At 38.1% G+C, this 2,043-nt stretch overlaps 1 protein-coding gene across 1 annotated transcript; it reads right to left on the reverse strand.

Annotated features, from left to right (window-relative positions):
* Nucleotides 1-241: 241 nt before the first annotated feature.
* LOC110799222 (21 kDa seed protein-like) lies at nucleotides 242-1,132 on the reverse strand. The gene has a single exon (XM_022004441.2). The coding sequence runs from the start codon at nucleotides 1,084-1,086 to the stop codon at nucleotides 373-375; it is 714 nt and encodes a 237-aa protein (XP_021860133.1). The 5' UTR covers nucleotides 1,087-1,132; the 3' UTR covers nucleotides 242-372.
* Between the last annotated feature and the right edge of the window lie 911 nt (nucleotides 1,133-2,043).

The following is a 2,043-nucleotide window of genomic DNA, read 5'->3' on the forward strand; positions in this document are numbered from 1 at the left end:
TATGATTATAGTTTAGCGGTTATCTTTTATTACCTTTTTCCCTTTTGATTTAAATTGAACTAAATCTGATGGAATTGATTGCACACGTACATATATAGAACTAATATCTACCACAACTGCGCAAATATTCATCAATAAATCTTATGTTTACCTGCAAAATAAAAAAAAACATTGTCCCCTACTCTCACAAGGAGAGAGAGATATATAAGATCATTATATGTACTCCATCACTCCATGGGTATATAAAACCAAATAATTAATTGGATAAAGAAACTCTCCATGTCATAATAGAGATTTATTGTACTTACATTAACATGAAATAAGAAAAGACGACCCTAGATCAAACGAACACTTAGGGCTTCAAAGGGACAATTAGCTACTACTGATAGTAGTTGTAGTAGTAGTGACCTTCTTGAATACAAAGCCAAAGAAGGGAAGAGGATTATCAATTGGTACCAAACTTAACAACGAAAAATCCAAAGGCGGTACTGGTATAGTAGCATCCAACTGTTCACAGTACTCATCAGGACGATTCTTACCAGTTTCAGGAGGAGCAGGTACAGGACCAGGTCCAGGTACAACGAAACAATACACTATCTTGTATGAATCAGGTTCAGATGACGCTTTCTCGATCTTGAACCAGTTGGTGAAGGTTTCAGCACCTGGGTTTCCGATAACTCCATTGGTAGTTACGTGGAATACTCCAAGCCCATTTGAACTTAACTGCCACACCCCTTGGTTTCTGCAGATGGGGCTTGGGTTGAAAGCAATGTTTACGTCTGAACTTTGTGTGATGTTTTTCTGTGAAGAGTCAGCTGGGTAGAAAGTTACTGGGCTGCCTTGTTGAGTCCAGCTCCTATGTTGACCTACGTATAATGGGCAAGGGCCAGTGAGGCGTTCAGCGGTTAAGCCACCACGGCCTGCTCCCCTTGTTCCTAATGTGAGGACGTAGTATTGTGAGCCTGCTTCTAATGGGTTCCCATCCATGTCTAGGACTACAGAGTCCGCGGCTGTGACCGTGGGAGGAGAGAGAAAGAGGAGGGTTAGGATGATGGTTGCAGCTGGAAGAAGAAGGTGGTTAGCCATTATTATTGTTTGGTGGATAGTTTTTGAGTTGGTGCATGGAAATGGTTAGGGTAGGATGGTCTTTTATAATAGAAGAACTGTGTACGTGTCTAGTAATGATGGAAATGAGTTGGATAAGAAGATATTTTTAGATTATTCAACGGTCTGTATTCATCTCCATTTTGTTTATTTTTTTTATTTTTTTTTTGCGTTGGTAAGTAAATAGTATTCCTAAACTCTAGACAAAAACAAGGCAAAATATGCCTTGAATTGAACAAAACTATACAACTTTCAAGTTTGTGAACCAACTTTTATCACTGCTAGCTAGTCTGCTAAACCTGGCCCTATTGTTACCTTTACTTGGGCCAATGCAATTCTTCAAACTCTTCATTGCCATTAACAATTCCTGGCGAGCCCAAAAGCTAGATTAATATCGCGGGCTTTGGGCTGCACATGCATTTCTTGTTTTCTTAGGGCTCAACTTTTTAGGACTTGGAAGTAATTCCAATCATGTGAGCCCAGTCTAGCTACGTAGTACTTTCACGGAGTACTTAAAAATAGAATTGCCTATGTAAAAATCTTTGGGATGTCTCCCTTACGTAGTACTTAAAAAATCTTTAGTGCCGAGGGAGACACCCAAAATTGAATTGGCGATGTAAGAAGGTAAAATCACTAATTGAGTTGGTTATGTATTACTTTTTAACCAAAACTTTCAATGATCCCATCATAAACAATGTTGAAGTTTGACAAGTAAATTTGCCAATTGAGATGGCGATGTGTATGGAAAAATAGTCAATTGAAATAGAGATGTTGTACGGAAATTTCGTCTATTCAATTAACAATGTTGTATAGAATGAGTGAAAACTGAGCGTATTTCAAAAATTTTGACATCTTTAAGCATTTTTGCCGGAAGTCGTTCAATAATAGGTCATGTTCAATAATAGTTCGAACCTTGTGACTTACTAACATAAGGAAAAT

Source organism: Spinacia oleracea, chromosome 1 (assembly GCF_020520425.1).
Source record: "Spinacia oleracea cultivar Varoflay chromosome 1, BTI_SOV_V1, whole genome shotgun sequence".
Taxonomy (NCBI): Eukaryota; Viridiplantae; Streptophyta; class Magnoliopsida; order Caryophyllales; family Amaranthaceae; genus Spinacia; species Spinacia oleracea.